The sequence below is a fragment of the Patella vulgata genome, chromosome 7 (assembly GCF_932274485.2).
Source record: "Patella vulgata chromosome 7, xgPatVulg1.2, whole genome shotgun sequence".
Classification (NCBI taxonomy): Eukaryota; Metazoa; Mollusca; class Gastropoda; family Patellidae; genus Patella; species Patella vulgata.
In genome coordinates, this window is record NC_065885.2 from 26,679,287 (window position 1) to 26,696,174 (window position 16,888).

Genomic DNA, 16,888 nt, shown 5'->3' on the forward strand with positions numbered 1-16,888 from the left:
TGCATTATGCAAGAGCAAAATCTGCTTATTACAAGTCTTTCTTTAGGCCTGAAATGTTATCTAAATTATCAATTAGACATTAATTAACTTATCCAGACCATAATAAACTCTCGATGTCAAGACTAGCCTTCGATGTTGGCTGGATTAGATTCCTATATGCCGCTAACGGCCATTGATAATTAAATCAAAAAAGTGGATAATCGAGACTATGCTGTTTATATTAATGATTTTAGTAATGATGACCGAGACTATGCAAAAATTTCACCCGCTTCTTTCTCGGCTCATAGTGGATCAATTTGACTGAAATTTTCAGCAAATTGCCTTTACACTATCTAGTTTTAAACTATTATAGCGAGAACTGCCATCTCTTTATCTTATCTCCCATAATGTATCTTTAATATAGAGAGTGTGATGAGACGTATGGATTGTAGAATCAATTATATTTCAGCAGTTTGTTAAATATATGGTATGAGTATATTTATTGTTGACAAAATTATTTAATGTTGAATAAAATATATATTGTTGAAGATTTAACCCCGAGTTGATTCAATTCTTCCATATATGCTCCACCAACTAGAATGCAGTCAAATATAACCTTGTTTATGTAGCTTTGAAACCCGAAATCCCAATCTTGGTCCACCTGAATTTTGTGTCAGAGGGTCCTGAAATGGAATGTCTGTTTAGATTTCTCGGAGCTGTGGCGTTTGAAGTCGGTTTCCGGCGAGCGCCAACGTTTAGAAGCGAGCTGTTGGGGGTATTGGGGAACAGGATGCATTCATTCCCCTAAAATTCATGATAATTAGACCACCGCATCTTGACAGTGGTACAATATAGCCTTATTTATTTTTTTTGAAACCGCAATTCTACGCAATGCCCACCTGAACTTAAATCAGATTTTTGCTAATGCATTTACCACGTCACGATATCAGACGGCACAAAGCATGAAGTGGGGAGGGGGGGAGAGGGGAGGAGTATGGTGGTCATCATCTTCAGTAGCTTGATCTTGCATTAACTCTGTATATGTTAGCTAGATGGTGTAAAACTCCCCGCAGTGTTTCGTTTGATTAGAGCTAATCCCACTAAACACTGCTTTAGTGGAAGCAAATTTCTGTTCCAAATTATGACACGGTCAATAGTCCGATTAACAACCAATAGTTAACTGCGTAACAATATGATTACGCTTTAAAAATTGCTCCACATTGGACCAAATATGTTTACATAACGTTACGTCATGGCTCACGATTTTATTATGCCCAATTAACCAGTGCATAGCAGAATATTGCAGAAAAACTAATTGCGTGACAAACGAGGCTATCAACTCTGATACAATGTAAACAATACTGTATGGTGACGAACAAGACTTTTCCCGTTTTTAATACCTTAAATCACTGACCAAAGTTTTAGACAAGACCCCACATGAAACGAAGGGCTGTCATGTTGTACGTGGGATAGATTTGATTGAACGGGATGAAAAGACACACCCCCTCCTTCAAAAGCTCAAGTATCAAGTGCCTATCCAGCAATGGACATAGAGGGATTTCTCGGGCCATTGCTTAAGGAATATGACTGCCATGGGTGTAGTAATATCGGACTTGCTTGTTGTGATTCCTTTGTGACCGTAAATTAAACTACTGGTTAGTTCGTTTCTACGGCTTTATTGTTAAACTGTTTAGCTTCGATGGTCCTCGTTCTCAATAAAGCATATTAGATGATAGCTTCTCGGAACATTTGGGTGAGCTCTGATGAATTTCGCTCAATACACCCCTTTTTATAACCCCCCAATTTCTGTATGTCACAAACTGACCTTGGCGGTAATTTCCATCCCAAATATGGAATAAACATTACCGTATTTGGTCTACCAAACACATGTCATAAACAGATAAAATTTGATGGATATTTTGACAATGGTAAGGATTTTACCAAAATATCACTTTTTTTATATATAAATATATCATTCACTTTCATTAGACGGTGGGATTTGACTCTATAGAAAGTGTGAACCAATAATTAGTTAAAGATACAATATGGTCTTAAGGACCAAAGTACTACAACGGAGATGGAATGGGACACTGTACCAATTTTTTTCCCTAAAAGTTCAGTTTGAACTGAATTAGTAAAACAAATAAGGAAAGATAATATTATATTCACTGTTTTATTTCATATTCTAATAACTCTGTGCACATTATTAGTTGAGTATATCAACAAAAATAAATATTTTACAATAAAAAAAAACATAACAAAGAAACAAAATTACAGGAAAAAATAACAAATATTACATAATCAGCCACTTAATTCTGTATAAAAAAAACATTTTCACATATTAAGGTAATATGACATTACTCTTAGAATCAAAATGACCAGAAGTTTTAAATTTGAGGGATGCTTATGCAATAGTGAAAGAACTGTATGATTGACTATTTGTGAATAGCCATATTCAACAAGTAAAAACTTTTAAAGTTTTATTATATCATAATATGTTGATGCTGTAAAGTTAAATAAAACAGTACATACCCTATGTTACATTACAGAAACCTGTAACTAAGAAATGCAATTTTCATTCCAATTTGATTTGAAGGACCCTATTAACATTCAGATTTTAAAATCTGGATGAAATACAAATGAACAATTTGTAGAATAAAATGAAATATTATATAAGTGGAATTGCAGAAAAAAGGAACCTATAAAATTATGTTATTCATAATTTGTTTGCTGTTGAATATTAAATAGAAACAGATAAAAAGATTATATGATGTAATGTACATAGTAGTGATATGTTCGTCTATTGAGCTACGTGTGACAACAACCACCTTACTGCTGGTATAAGGGAGACAACTACACAATACTGGACATATACTGTAATTAGTTCTTCAAGCCTGATAAGGTCATACAAATAAATACATTTTCATTCTCAGAGGGAGGTTTTTAGTTTGGCTAAATGACTTCTCATACACATCAAACTTTAAGGTGCTAAATTTATCTCATGATGTTCTTTATTGGAATGTATGATTATCCAGTATCTTTATGATCGTCATTAATATTTATCAGAGTTGTATAGGCCTACTTCATAAATGAGCCAATTGATTCCTTCGATTTCTTTTATATATTTATTTCCGGTAACCGTGGTAAAACATTTACGTGCAAGAATGTTTTTATTTTGATATATTTTTTTAAAAATATAAACAGGTTATGCAGGATTCTCTGAGAACTCGATTTTGATATTGTTAAATGGCTTCACTTACAAATTTTGTTCTGAACAATTCGATTTAAAATGAGTGCACTACATAGTATTAAATGATTAGAGATATAAATACATCTAAAACATATTTCTACAAGAAAAAGTTCTACATAAAATACAAAAACAACTGGGTTAATAACATAATAAATAGTAAAAGAGGTTTTTCAAAATTGTTAGAAAATATTGTAAATGTTTATATTTGTTAAAATGTTTATCAAAATTGAGCATAAAAAAGCAGTATTTCAGATTGAGCAAATTCACACCAAAAAGATAATACTTGTTTGAGGAGATTGAGTTTAAAGGAGCTAAGCCTCTTTGATTTACATACAAATAAAGAGTTGAATAAATTAGTTGATCTAATGTGTTATTTCGATTAGTGATCCATATGATAAATTTTATTTTAAAATAAGAATTGGAATTTGGTTTGTTTAAGAATTTTAAGTGAATGTAGGTTTGTTTTATTTATATTTCAGCCTTGGCTCTCTCTGTGCACCTAAAATTTTACATGAAGACATATGCCCACTTCGAAAGCAAATGAATAGAATAAATTTGATTAAATCGACACAATAATTATTTACCTAAATCAAAGAGGTCTAGATGCTTTTTAAATAATAATACACACAAAAATATATTTTTATAGTTTCAGTAAATATCTACAAACTTTACCCTTTGTGTATATACATTTCTATGATAATGCACTTTTCTTAAAAAAGAAAATGGGGAAAAAATAGAAAAAGATTCAGTTTTAGTTCACAAGATGATCAAACCATAATATTTACTGCATAGCAAGAAATTATTGCTTGTATTTAATTATTGCTAAATATACTGGGGTGAATTATAAATATAATGATACATTTTAATATATAACAGGTCAGTTTAATCTATATCAGCATTAAGTCAACCTTATTGGACATTAGATGAAATGTAAACAAAGTTACCGAAAGAATTATCATGTACTTCCAGCATTAAAGACAGCCACAGTCCAATCTGGGTTATGTCAATTTTTCAACAACCATGTAGAAATTTGAAAATGAAGATAAATTCAGTTTATCTACATATAACATTTCCTATAACTATTGTAATAAAAGTAATGTTATCCACTATCAAATAGTGACAATATTCAATACTGAACTGGTTAATAAAACATTTATATTTTCATTGTTTTTATAAGTACCTATTTCTCACACTATAAAGTTAATGTAAAACCCCATTTCAAATATTACATTCATATTTGCATATTTTTTCTTTACTTAATAAATACCCACTAAACATTATAAATTCAACTGGGTAATATCACTGTTAAATTTAGACATTTTTGTTTTACTTTTTTGCATTCATTTAACTATTAAGAATCAGTCTAGTTTTCATTGATGGAATAACTTAAATCTGAGATTTCCCAATCCAAATAAAAATTTCTATTTAAAATTTGAAAGCTTGATAGTGCCAGATAAAATCAACAATTTCCCTGGATAATTTAAATGGACAGGGGCACAAAGATGAAATCATTAGGGCTTGTCATGGTTATAGTTATACACATCTTGAAGTCAAATAGAGGACTGTTATCTTCACATTTTCTTTTATAAGTTACACAATATATCACAATTTTTTTGTAATAAATAAGAACCAGTAAATATAAATTGCATTCATAGGTATACTGGTATATGATTATTATTAAATCGAAAAACTGTTCTTCCTACATCTTAATTGCACCTTTTCTACATCAATAAATTCCTTTAATCTGGCAGAACTCTTGAAATTTCTTATTTTCTAATTCTGTCATTATCTTATTCAGGGCATATATCTGAAATAAAAAGAATTGAAATAAAAATGCAAAACAATTCAAATTTTCTCAAAAAAAGATGACCATTAAAACTTATTAAAAAAACTGTCTCTGATAAATATTTGTCTGGTATGAATGTACAAAATAACTCATGGTCGAAATTTGTAAACGTTTTTATTTTAATATTGATATCAATACAGCTGTAATTGGTATTTGAATACATAAGGGGCAGCATCATATGGTAAATCTATTTGTGCCCTCTGTTTGCCAAAAGATGTACTAATAAATGTGATATTTCTCAAAATTAATAAAGGAGTTATTTCCAGAAACTGATAAAAATGTTATTTCCAGAAACTGATAAAAATGTTATTTCCAGAAACTGATCATGATAATGTTGTTATTTCCAAAAAATGATCAAGATGATATATGCAGAAACTAATAACATAAAATGCTGTAAATACATGTATATTACCTCTAATCGCTGTTTTCTTCTTTTTTCTATTAATTTATCCTTTTGTTGTAATTTCTCTTGTTTTATTTCTTCTTCCTTCCTTTTGTCCATTTTCTTTAATTCTTTTCTCTCTATTTTCTCCAGGCGTAATTTTATTGCTCTTTGGGCCTGAATTTTTAAAAAAAAAAAAAATAGATAAATGATATTTCCTTAACATGCCCAATGTTTCTTTTAACTTTATACCGAAAAATCTACTGGTCAACTCACTAGTAAAAAAAAAGCTTAAGCCTTTAATCATTGCGTGTATTTTACAGGCTAGGATCTTTACTTGTTAATGTCCAGACCTTACATCCACTAACACAAACCAGGTCATCTCATGATTAACATTATGGTTCAATTTTATTTCAATAATTCGCTTGTGTGTAGGTAGGGGTATTTAGCTCTGACAGGAAACAAGTGAGAACCCAAAGAAAACACAAGAGGCTGGACTGGTAACATCCAGACAGTCACTGTTGTTGCGACTTGAAGAAAGGTGGAATATTGGTGGAGATCAACCAAGAAAACAATTTGCATTGTCACATCCTTGACTAGTTTATCTCAAGATGTCAGATGTTCCAAAAAAGCAGCTTAGAGGCTGCAAAACTTCAAGGACTCAATGGTCAAAGGGTAAATTATACTGATTTGATATATTGTTGTTTCCAACAACTAATGATTTATCAATCAGTTCACAAGCAACCTGCATTTTCTATGACAGCTGACATCACATGCTCTTTCTCTAAGATGTGAGAAACTAGACTTGCATCATATTGTCAGTATAATCTTTCTTATCAAGAAGAACCCCACCAACTTTCATTTCTCCTATCGCAATGTAGCTGAACATGACAGGCAACTTACCATGACATCATTAAGACTAGGAATGTATTGATGATACTTCAGCTGCTCTGTTAAAATGGAAAAAAAAGTAATAAACATAGATGTAGGAAATCCAGGGAGGGCAAGTAAACTGTAATATTTTCACTAACGGTTGGTTGTCTGTAAGTTTTACCATTATGTTTATTAAGAGTCAGTGTACCAGTCAGGAGTTCTCAGTCATTTCCTCGATATGATTAAGGAACTCAAGTGCAACAGTTTGAAGATAGAGAAACATTTATAATGCAACAAAGGGTTATCAACCATTGAACATAACTTGAACATTTATAGCAATAATCGAGTCACATCTTAAGAAACTGGTTCATATGCATGACACGGTGTGATTTTTCTTAGTCAGAAGCATAATATTATTATTAACTGAAAAAATTCCATAAAAATAAATATCAGCAGAAACAAACAGAACTACCAAGCTATTAATATGTCAATAAACATTCTCTATACTCAAATCAGAGGATGTTTATCATTTATTATCAAACATTACCTGGGGTCGGGGTGGCTGGAGGGGCACAAGGTAGATCTACACCGCATACTTCTACTGTACCGGATTGAGACTGTGATTGATAAATCTTAGTTATCCTTTTAATGTATGTATCATTAGCTTGTGACACAGAACGTCTTGATAAACAGACTTTAGGAGATACTGATCGAACACTGGGGCCAAAATCACTGTTGTTACTACGACTCTTTCTGTGGGACTGAGTAGTTAAAGATAAAGATGCCGAATGGCATGCCTTTGTTCCAAAGGGTGAACTTGAGTACACAGATTTAAAATATTCTCCATTTTTGACCATTTTGTCAGGAGCTTGGTTATAGTATCGGGGTTGGGGTTGAGGTTGAGGCTGGTGTATTTTGATAGCTGTGCATTGGGCTCCGCCAAGATCTAGTTTTGATGTTTTGTATGCAGCTGTCAGTCCTGCAGATGATTTTGCTACAGCTGGTAAATCTACAGCACTTGCTTTACTTTTCATTGGTGTTTTTTGTCTTTTTCGTTTTCTGGAATTCTTACCTAAAAATACACAATGATCATATTATTCAACTATACTATTCAAAAAAAGTAGGGGATATTTGATTTTTAAGTGTTATTAAAGTCACCTAATGAAACTGACGAAGAAACAAATGACAAAATGAAATGAAGTTCACATTCATCGATTTATTCCAAATGATCGTTAGACTAAGTAAGGCACAGACTGACCATTATAAGGGTAAAATGATACCCGGGGTCAAACAGCAAAGTTACCACAGCATCACAACCAAGTCAGTAACGGGTAAATCCTCCTCTGTTTGCCAAACAAGCATTGATCCGACGTGGCATACTCCTAATGAGACGTCTAAGGTCATTTTGGTCCAGATTGTCCCATTCCTGTTGCAACGCAGCAGCAAGTTCTTGGACATTGGCAGGACGCTGTTGACGTTGACGTAACCTCTGTCCAAGCATGTCCCAGACATGCTCGATGGGGGAGAGGTCGGGACTCAGTGCTGGCCAAGGTAATGTGGTGATGTTCTGTTGTTGGAGGTAACCTGTAACGATCCTGGCCCTGTGACATCTTGCGTTGTCATCCTGGAAGATGAAACGGCGGCCATGACGTCGTGCGAACGGCACAACATGGACTGTCAAGATGTTGTCCCGGTAGTACTGGCCTGTAACACGCCCTGCAACAACATGTAAAGCCGTTCTTCCAGCAACAGTGATGCCTCCCCACACCATAACAGAACCACCCCCAAATCGATCATGTCTGATGACGTTAACGTCTTGGAAGCGCTCGTTTCGACGACGCCACACCCTCCTACGTCTGTCCAAAAAATCAACAGTGAACCTTGACTCATCTGAAAACATCACATTGCTCCAGCGTCGATTATCCCAGTGTTGACGATCCCTACACCAACGACGTCTTGCCTGAATGTGATGATCTCTCAAACAAGGGATCACGCGAGGACGTCGGGCGCGAAGGTGACTCCTATGCAGTCGATTCCGAATCGTCTGGCCACTCACTCTCACACCAGTGTCTGTTTGAAGACGAGCGCTGATCTGATTTGCTGTGATGACACGATTTCTCAAGGCCAAGGTACGGATAAATCGATCCTGGGCTTGAGTTGTCGCCCTTGGTCGACCTGAGCGTGGTCTGTCCTGTACAGATTGTGTATCACGGTATCTGGACCATAGCCTGCTTATGACAGACTGAGAAACATTCATCGTCCGCGCCACAACCGCCTGTGTTGTGCCGATCTGTAGCATGCCAAGGGCACGTAACCTTTCATTTTGGGTAAGCCGACGCATATCAAAATTTGTTTTCTGGTCACTAAAACAATTAAACTGATGTTTCCACCCTGGAATTCAATGCCACAATGACTGTAACATTCAAAGTCAGAGTCGTGCAAATCTTGGGTTGGACCCCCATGATGATCCCAAGCATCACCTGCATTCCATGCGGTAGCTATTGGTGCGTTTGGGCGTCACATGTAACTGGAAATGTTTCTTCTGTTAGGTTCTATAGTGACTTTTTTCGTAGTCATTTGCATATTTTAGTATTATGCCCCCAAAATCAAATATCCCCTACTTTTTTTGAATAGTATATATAGTAGGACGTATGCAGTAAATAAATCCATTTCACTTGTAATTTATTCTAATTGTTTGTAGGCATATGACTTTTAGGCGAAATGGAAGCGAACGAAGGCATCCACTTTTCAAATGTTGATGATGTTGACAATAATGTAGTAATAGAATTGTTGTAAGACTGACCTTGCATGGGGTGTGACTTCTTAGGTATTCGCCATTTTGTTGATCAGTTCGGAGTCAACATGAGCACTCACAATTCAGTTGTTCTGAGTTGATACTCCAAGTTGTAATTGTAAAGTCGACATAAGCCTTGCTTTATTTTTAAAAAGAGATTACGGTAGGTTCTCTTACTTTAACTTTATTATTAGAATATATTAAGCTACAACTTACCCTTACTAATCTTTTTTGAGTTTTTCTTTTTCTGTGCATTATTAGAAAAATTAGCCTTTTCCTTCAAAACTCCATTGTCATTAGACGGATGACTTTCACTTTCACTGTTTTGAGGATTTTCAATTTCTCTATTGATGGATAAAGCAGAGATATCTTCAAGAATTCTGCTTAATGACAATTGCTCAGTTGAATGTATTGTAGCCGGTGAAAGCGTCTGAAGTTTTCCAGGACACACAGTTTCATCTGGGTTTAGTAGCAGGTGTCCGTTATTACTGTAAATGTCGTTGGCACCAGTTCCTGACAGTGACAACGACAAAGGAGCGGACGCCAACCGAACGAAATAAGCGGCTGATTTCAGTACGGTTGGTGGTTTGTGACTATTCAGTGATAGAAGCGGTGTATGTATGACCAACGATGATGTTGGCATCGTGCTTTAAGAAATAGAAGTCATTTTTTTTATGATTTAAAAGAAGAAAAACTCAGTAAATATTTGAGAGATGGAGGCTGCCATGTTGTTTTCGCTGTCCTGGTTACTTATCACGTGATCTGTCATGGTATATCAGGGGAGATAACCCGCAAAATGTTGTGGAGACAGACCACTTTTAAAGACCCCTACGCGCAAGCGAATTATTGAAATAAAATAGAATCATAATGTTAGTCCCAATATGACCTAGTGTGTGTGTCGAGTGGACGTTAAACCCCATTTCTTATGTGGGTAGATATTTTTAGCATATATTATTATATTTTCAGCTGAACGGAATACTGGAAAACTTACATGCCTATCAAATTCATCCACAATGATTAAATGTTTCATCATTTCATCAGAGGACCTTAATTTATACCCGGTAAGCTATATACAGGACCTTATGTAAGTGTTGCATTTTAAATTTTAAAAATCACGCTGGAACTGATTTCAGAGCCTATATGTCCAAAATGAAAATGAACAAACCAATTGCAATCTTACTGGGTTTTTTTTTTATTAAAAGTATACAAAACAAAAAGTTCAATGCAATTACTCAGTCAAGAAAATCAATATATCTACATCGCCAACAGAATAAACAACAACAATAAATAAATATAACTGGGCCGCTTATGTATCAGAATCAATATAATGCACAGTCAATCTGATTAAAACACAGATCCTATTTCGTTTCGTTTTTTATAGTTCAAAATTTCGTTTTACTTGTCTTTACTATACTAGGATTTCGTTGTTATATAACCCACATTCTAGATGATGTGTGGGATTAGCCAATGAAACGGTCTGTTATGGTGAGTTTTTGGCGTGAGGTGTACGGAACTGTGGCTAACCCACTAGAAACATCAACGCTGATTGATTAATCAAATATCTGACGTCATAGGGTCAAAAGCCACTCGTATGACCTCTGACGCGACCTCCCACTACAACTGATGTAGTAGAGGCCATCGAAAGTATAAAAATTCGAAACGAAATATAGATCTGTATTTTAATCAGATTGATGCACATATTTAATACATTCACAACCTATAAATAAAGAAATCAGGGGCGGATCCAGGGGGTGGCCCCCCCCCCCCCCCGCTCAGCTACATAAATTTTTTGGTAAATCAGTACTTTTTATGAGAAAAGTTTCTCGGCCGTGTTCTTAATCCTTTATCGTCAGATGTGGGACAGCATGGGCACTCAAAGCACGAGATAATGATATAGACATTATGTCATATCACAATTAATGCTTTGCATCCATGAAATTGAATGACAAAGTCATTGTATTAATTCATAATAAAAATTGACATCAAACGAGGTGTTGAATTTCTCTGTTTAAAAAGCTCAATGTGTATGTATATACGCAAACCCCCTCCTGCAAAAATTCCTGGATCCGCCCCTGAGAAAGCTTCCGACAAGTAAAGTCCAAAATACAGCTCAGTGGTGACCAGTATTTTACAGGAGGGAGCAGGGTATCAACACAATAAGTAATCATCTGAAAATAAAATTTTTACTCATTGGGAACAATCGAAAGAAAGAACGTAGGTTCCATTTAAAGTTGATGAATTTTGTCGTTAATGCATTCACAAAACTCTACACAGGGATTACGGGAAGGTTCATTCCTTTAGAAGTTGGAGCCACGGTGGCGCAGTGAGTAAGACATTGGCTTGCTAACCTAGAGGTCCTGTGTTCGATTCCTGCGTTGGTCGACAAAGTTCATCTGGATTATCTGGCGTGGTTCCTCCATGTCAGTGGTACAGCACAACAGACCTGGCAAGGGACAACGTATAGACGTTTGAATGGGACCAAAACAGAGATCACATGTATACACTGGCGTGCACGTAAAAGATCCCTTGGCAGATGGAATCCGATATAAGTGTTTCCCTAATAGCACACTGTATGGCGAATACGTAGGATGTTAAACCACATTTCATTTCCTTTAGAAGTAATCACAGGGGCTCCCTTATTTCACTAATCTGAACAATACATATTCACGCATGTCGGAGTAATTAGCGGAAATTGTTGAAAGTATTATGAATAGGTTTCTTCGTCCCACTAATGTAAACTCTCAAAGGACCAAATAATAAATATCCATAGAGCGTTCAGTGGATACTGGCGACGGCAAAATACAACCACATTTGAGTGCATTTCGATTTGTAATCTCTCTAAGAAGCATTATGTAAGATTTAGATAAAGAGTGAATCGTCCGTGCTATAATAGTTCAAACATAGATAATGCAAAATGAATATATTCATTCAAATTACCCATGGCATCGAGAGTTGATTATGGTCATGTCATGGTAATAAATTATGTCTAGACCAGCAGATTAGCTCTTGCACAATGCCTGTTTAATCCATAACCACCGTCTCCATATACATAAATTGAGCAAGAGTACAGGAATGATCAAACATTCAGTTTCATCAGCTGCCACCTGCTTTAGGCATTTCTATTGTGCACTGTTGTTTTTTAGTCTGTGTTTTCCCCATAATGTCCATTAAACCAAGTCTAGTTTTATAACTCAGCTCCATATTATATTAAACTCTGAAACAGTTGGAGACTAAGCTGCCTGAACACAGAATACAGTATCGCCCAATTGATATCATAATTCAAAGTGTTATATACTTTATATTTACAGTTATTCTTCACAAATCACTCAAAAAGGATCACTAGAGTTATTACATGATGTTCCATGGGAATCTGACGTACCAGAAAACCCGCCACATGTTCCACCAAAATCTGTATTGTGCGTATCTGAGTGATTGTCGTGAGACTTGCTAGAAAAACCTCCATCATAATCCGAAGTATGAAAGCCACTGTGAGAGTAGTCAGGCCCATGGGAGGTTACATGACCGCCGGCGAATCCAGGACCGTGGGAGATTACAGGGCCGCCAGTGAATCCAGACCCGGCGGGACTGGCAGTGTATCCGGACCCATTGGTGATTACAGGACTGTTCTGATATCCAGGACCATGAGAGTAAGGCGGAGGTGCAGTATTAGGATACCCTGTTCCCGCTGGATTATTCATATACGTGACAGTTGGTTGCATTCCTGAAATATCAAATTATATTTCTAACTGATGAACTGACGATAGCATAACATGTACTCTATAAACGTAATTGAACATTTTGTGAAATTGTAATTTTTTATTATATTAAATTCATATACATGGTGCCCTGTCAACTACATCTTAACAGTGTCAATAGATTACGAAAGTAGTACCCAGGGTGGCATCCATTTAGTTAGTATGCATATCATCAGGTCAATACTAATAGCATCAGACGTATCACATGTCATTGTAACTTGACACAGTGAATATGGCCTGTTATTTGCAACCTGTCACCCTAGTTGTCTATATTTAACAAGAGCGCCTAGAAGATTGTTTAATTGTTATGCATCGCAAGTCTATACCAAACTACATTCAGATACATACAGTTCTACATATAAATCTCAGGTAACAATTAAGTGACCAACGTCCATAATTAAATTGCACGTCAATCGGATGAGAACTGTAACCCCTAGCGTATCCACAAGCATTTAGACAGGTGTAACAACATTATATGACCACATTGCAGTTTGGGCGCACAACATCGGGATGTACTCATAAAAGCAGTCAGTCAACGTTATCCCAAATTTACACTGTTTCATATTTTTGATGCATTGGATAAAAATATCCTGCAGAAATAGTTCATAACCCAAGCAGAATATCCCCCGGACGATTAAAATGAACTTGTGAAAACTAACCTGCTTGATATCCATACGGTGTCCTATTCACATCAGCGCCAAAAGTTCGTTGTCGATATTTCCTATAACAAACGCCAGTGCACACCAGAATAACAAATACTGCGATGAAACTCAAAAACATAAGTCCTATGAACAATCCATTACTAAAATATAAAAGTAACATTTAAGGAGACCGTCACACTAAACTTTCCTATGACAATTGGAAACGACTTTGGTACAGTTCCTAGTGCATTGAGCTCGAGTGCAACCGCCTCAGTTATGTACCAATTTGATGTATTGTGTCGCTTCAGCTTCCCTCCCATTGTCTTTATGAAGCACCCATTCAACCCACCATTTAGCTCGCAAGTATGCCAAAGACTACCCAAGGAAAGTTAAAGTCAAATCAATTAAAAACAAATAAGTTTCAAGCCAAACCAGACACTTGGTTAAACAGCGACATCTGACTATTTGCCGTGTTTCAAATAAGGAGTGTTCTAGAAGGTTCGCTATCAGATGGACTGAGCTGCATTTAGTTAAATTGAAATGAAATGTGGGTTGACGTCCTACTGTTCTGCACCAACAGGGCTAATGAAGACGGGCATGTACGCCACACAGTATGCCACGAGGAAAACTTTGCCCGAACAACGTCACTACTATACCTACTTTTATATCGAATTCCAACTGTCAAAGAGTTCTATTATGTGCACGTCAATACGTACACAGGACCTAGTTTTTTTTGTATAATCCGAATGACAACACTTCGTCCATTAAGAGGTCACCCGTTTTGCATCACTGACAAGGGGAACCACGCCGGAAATTCCTGATGAACTCTTTCGGTCAACACAGGGATCGAACACGAGACCTCCAGACTAGCCACTCTGGCTTCATAGTTAAATGAATAAACAAAGTTTAGTTTTATATAAGTAAATCACACCTCTCAATTATTATGAATGGTCCTTAACCCTTTTTGTCGTGACAAAATAATTTCAAAGCTTCAGTTGTTTACCTGATACAGCAGTACTGATCTCCACTAGGTCCACAACAACCCACGGTACATATTTCTGTATCTTCTCCAAATACACTGGCAGGATTCCGTTTCTTACAAAAACTACCTTCACATCCTGTAATATAAATGTTTGAAAGATTTTAAGTTTTTAACATGTTGAGAATGAATTGCTAAAGACAGAGAAACCACCAAACAGCAGACGAATGTCCATCATAAACAGCAGACCGCGGTGTACATTGTAATAAGATAAACATATCACATTGTACACTGTGATAAGATAAACAGGCCACATTGTACACTGTGATAAGATAAAAAGACCACATTGTACTTTGTAATAAGATAAACAGACCACATTGTACTTTGTAATAAGATAAACAGACCACATTGTACTTTGTAATAAGATAAACAGTCCACATTGTACATTGTAATAAGATAAACAGACCATAGTGAACATTTTCAATAAGATAAACACACCACACTGTACTTTGTAATAAGATAAACAGACCACATTGTATACATTTAATTGGTAAACAGAATACATTGTGCATTATAATAAGACACACAGATCACGGTGTACATTGTAATTGATAAACATACCACCTTGTAAATTGTAATAAAATAAACTCCACACATTATCGTAATAGCGTGACTTAAGAACATGTTGCTCCTCTCGGGTGTTTATAACAAAAGAAAAATCTTCTCTGTGGCCTTAATGCTCCAAACTATAATGTAAGCTGACCAATGATGTGCTCGAAGCAACGGCACAACATTTCAAGGGGTGGGGGGATAAGTCTAGAAACATTAACGCCCTTACAAAATCTTTAATATATAGTTTACCTAAAGTAATATTTACAGATGGCTGACTTATTATATATGTATATTCTATAGGATATTTACTCAACCATTCAAAGTGTGTGTAGTTAAATTACACCAGGTGCTAAGTAAATAAATATAGAGCAAGTTAGCTAGATAAGAATTGTTATACATGTAGTTGATATATATATCTTCTATAATCATAAATATCAACAAGTATTTAAAATCATTGGCTACAGTTAATATTCTATTTCTATAAAATGGAATATAAATATAATATAAATCTTTCGCTTCTCATTTTTTACACGTAGGCCTACCGGTACATAATTCAAATGAAAGTAAAAAGAGCAAGATCTCTTTGATTTGGGTCAAAAGTAAACAACGAGTCTGTATGACGATTTTTAAAGCGAAAATTTCATATTTTCTAAGAAACTCAAAACATAATTATTTCTATGTCTTTTGCTCAATAGGTTGTCAACTCACTATTATACGATCATAGGTATCATTCTCACACTTAAAAATCATTCACCCTGGAAATAATAACACAATTACCTCCCTTGTTTTTATAATAGCTATCTTCAAACGTTTGAATTTGAAGTTGAAAATGATATTTTTGCCAATTTCTCAACTGGCAATAGTGAATTATAGGATTAATAGGATTATTCTTTAACAAGGTATGACTTTTTATAGATACCATCTATTTTAAGGCTTTATTTTAATACATTTTAAAAATATAACTTAAAAATATGAAATTATCGCTTTAAGTGCCGATTTGGGGTTATTATTATTTTTTTTTTCTAATTTGAAATTTGTTATCGTTAAAACTATAACTTTCCTGCAACTAGATGAGATATATAACCGGTTTTGTATTCAACAATCGACCTTAATTAACGACCTATAACTTTAATTCAGATTGAATAATAGGCCTACTAGATGTAACAGTTTATAAATTAAAGAGAGAGAGTCGGTCACAATTTAAACATTAACATGCTTACCTGAGATATAGACCAGTAATATAACAGAACATACTACATACAACATATTTTCCATTTTGCCACTTCCTCTCCTTCATGTAGTGTGTTATAAAATAACTGTTAGACTATTTGTGTGTTGAGTATATTATTGTCTATCTATGCCGATCCTAGCTGTTTTAGGAAACTACGACATAATATCAAATAAAATGTACCCGGATATTTGTATTGTGATAAATATGACGTCGAAAGGAAAATCCCCAATCAAACTGGCGATCGATAACTACGCGTTTTATTAGGTCGGGATCACCTAGCTATAAATAAACATAATACAGGAATTCAGTGGTCTGGATCATGTAGTCTACATTGTTATTATCTTTGATAACCGAGTCTATCGGGTCGATTTTTATGGAACAGCACTACTAATAATGTTTCCCCATTATTTATTACAATTTGAAAACTTCGACCCGTAAAGGGTTTAAAGGAATAATGTAGATATAGGGGTTGGGTGGACTGGGTCTCCCTCGGCCTTCGCACCAACTGTATTTCTTGGGTCCCATCGCGGCGAAAAATAAGTGATA

The 16,888-nt window shown here is 35.2% G+C and overlaps 1 protein-coding gene and 1 long non-coding RNA gene across 2 annotated transcripts; both read right to left on the bottom strand.

Moving 5' to 3' along the window:
• Positions 1–2,138: 2,138 nt before the first annotated feature.
• On the bottom strand, positions 2,139–9,893 carry LOC126827762 (uncharacterized). Its single transcript, XM_050557284.2, has 5 exons — positions 9,341–9,893; positions 6,878–7,402; positions 6,361–6,407; positions 5,488–5,634; positions 2,139–5,036 (listed from the first exon to the last, which is right to left on the bottom strand). The coding sequence occupies exons 1-5, from the start codon at positions 9,765–9,767 to the stop codon at positions 4,956–4,958; spliced, it is 1,227 nt and encodes a 408-aa protein (XP_050413241.1). The 5' UTR covers positions 9,768–9,893; the 3' UTR covers positions 2,139–4,955.
• A 399-nt stretch (positions 9,894–10,292) lies between these two features.
• Positions 10,293–16,607, bottom strand: LOC126827764 (uncharacterized). The gene is made up of 4 exons (XR_007682860.1): positions 16,332–16,607; positions 14,524–14,638; positions 13,539–13,681; positions 10,293–12,845 (listed from the first exon to the last, which is right to left on the bottom strand). It is a non-coding gene; the product is annotated as an uncharacterized LOC126827764 (long non-coding RNA).
• Positions 16,608–16,888: the final 281 nt, after the last annotated feature.

Excerpts from the sequence above, each read along its gene's own strand:
- LOC126827762 (XM_050557284.2), bottom strand. The coding sequence starts at position 9,767 with ATGCCAACATCATCGTTGGTCATACATACACCGCTTCTATCACTGAAT. Across the intron at positions 7,403-9,340 it reads CTCAAAAAAGATTAGTAAGG|GTAAGAATTCCAGAAAACGA; the intron begins GTAAGTTGTAGC and ends GTGTATTTTTAG. Across the intron at positions 5,635-6,360 it reads CTAGTCTTAATGATGTCATG|GCCCAAAGAGCAATAAAATT; the intron begins GTAAGTTGCCTG and ends TTAAAAATTCAG.